We start from the raw sequence: 1,897 nt of genomic DNA, 5'->3' as shown, positions 1-1,897 counted from the left end.
AACACTTGCACCTGTAGGTATTGTTTGTACTTTCATGTGGGATTGCCAACATTTGCACCTGTAGGTATTGTTTGTACTTTCGTGTGGGATTGCCGACACTTTCACCTGTAGGTATTGTTTGTTATTTCGTGTGGGATTGCCACCACTTGCATCTGTATGCTTTGAGTGTAGTGTACAGCATTTGTTAATTGTCATTTCGTTTCCCAATTTTTAACAGACTCTGCGGACGACGATCGAGCTATCTGGCAGCGCAATGAGCACGCCGAGAAGGTACTTATTCAACATGTGCACATATATTCTGTCTATGTAACATGTACACGTGTGTATTCTGTTTATGCAACATGTGCACATATCTAATCTTTTTAATTTAACACGTGGACATATTTAATTTGCAATAGCCGATTCGGATGTTCATTTGTAGCCAATGCCAAAGTGACGTGTACCTGGAAGCGTATATATTTTGTGCAGTGATCCCCTTACTACAATGAAAGCCTGGTACTATCACACAGGTGCACATCTGTAGCACTCCTCTTTTCTCACTTCGCCATCACTGCTTTCGCGATTTCGCAACACCATCGATCAACCAATATGCACCTTGTGTTCTGTCGCACAGATTACGTCGCATATAGTCTGTTTGGGCACTCGACACACACACACACACACCCTCCAAAACAAAATAAACGCACACACAAACACACTCCCCAAGTGTAACATTCAGTTGTGTGGATGTATTGTACTGTTTGTTTTGTCAAATCGTCTTGCTCTCTTTGGTACTTTATCTCGTTCTTGTGAAACGCTTCTGCGGCACTCATAGCCTGCGCCTTTATTCTCACACTCATACAAGTTAGTGCCATACTCGGTGTGCTATGGTCACCAGCTACCACACCCGATACCTGTCCTAAATGCAGGGCAGGTGCACCCATAGCGGCCCTGGCTTTGCCCGGTTTCTTGAGTCCACATCTCATTACAAGAACCTCTCGTGTCTCAATGGATTTTCTGAGTATACCAATGTGTCTTCTGAGATATTCAAATCCCAACTATTCACGTACAAACCAACACTGTTAAATCTCTAAAAACCCTAAAAACCTAAAACCCAACCGTCCCCTACCTCAGGCTGTGATCCGTGTGCACGAGAAACTGTGCGGCCATGTGCAGGTGGGCGATAGCACAGCCGTTCTGAGTGTACGACAACAGACACGCGACATGTTAGCTGCAGCACAGTCACCGCACAACCTTAGCTCAATGTTTGAGGGCTGGATGCCCTGGGTGTGAGATGGCAACGGGAGATGGCAACGAACTATTGACGACGAATGGAGAGCCAGACACGGGACGAGAATAAAGTTAACTACTTATAACAACGCGAGAATAAAGTTAACTACTTGCAACAACGCGAATAAAGTTAACTACTTATAACAACGCGAGAATAAATTTAACTACTTATAACAACGCGAGAACAAAGTTAACTACTTACAACAACGCGAGAATAAAGTTAACTACTTACAACAACGCGAGAATAAAGTTAACCACTTACAACAACGCGAGAATAAAGTTAACTACTTAAAACGGGATTTAGTGCATACGAGCCTATTTTTAATTTAATCTAGACCAGTGTTTTGCCTACTAGCTTGAATGGGTATCAAATACTCACCGTTCATATCGAGTCGTTAAACTTAACCCCAAGTTTGACATCAACTGCTCCATCATTACAAAACTGCACCAGATATAAATAGACAATAGTTATCAGATACATATATAGATACATGTGTGTTTGTGTGTATGTGTATACATAAATATACATACATGTGTGTTTGTGTGTATGTGTATACATAAATATATATACATGTGTGTTTGTGTGTATGTGTATACATAAATATATATACATGTATGTGTAAATGTA

The 1,897-nt window shown here is 41.3% G+C and overlaps 1 protein-coding gene across 3 annotated transcripts in view; it reads left to right on the top strand.

Moving 5' to 3' along the window:
- SARC_11075 (hypothetical protein) overlaps positions 1 to 1,415 on the top strand; it is a gene marked incomplete at its 5' end in the record, with an annotated part of 6,422 nt that extends 5,007 nt beyond the window's left edge. For all 3 annotated transcript variants that reach the window (XM_014294851.1, XM_014294852.1, XM_014294853.1), the window contains 2 exons: positions 218 to 270; positions 1,114 to 1,415. In XM_014294851.1, the coding sequence (XP_014150326.1) occupies positions 218 to 270; positions 1,114 to 1,272 (212 nt within the window). In that variant the 3' untranslated portion in view covers positions 1,273 to 1,415. The remainder of the gene's footprint in view (positions 1 to 217; positions 271 to 1,113) is intronic.
- Between the last annotated feature and the right edge of the window lie 482 nt (positions 1,416 to 1,897).

The sequence above is a fragment of the Sphaeroforma arctica genome (assembly GCF_001186125.1).
Source record: "Sphaeroforma arctica JP610 unplaced genomic scaffold supercont1.1517, whole genome shotgun sequence".
In the NCBI taxonomy this organism is placed as follows: Eukaryota; class Ichthyosporea; order Ichthyophonida; genus Sphaeroforma; species Sphaeroforma arctica.
Note: the sequence above shows the minus strand (reverse complement) of the source record. Positions and strands in the feature narration are given on the sequence as shown.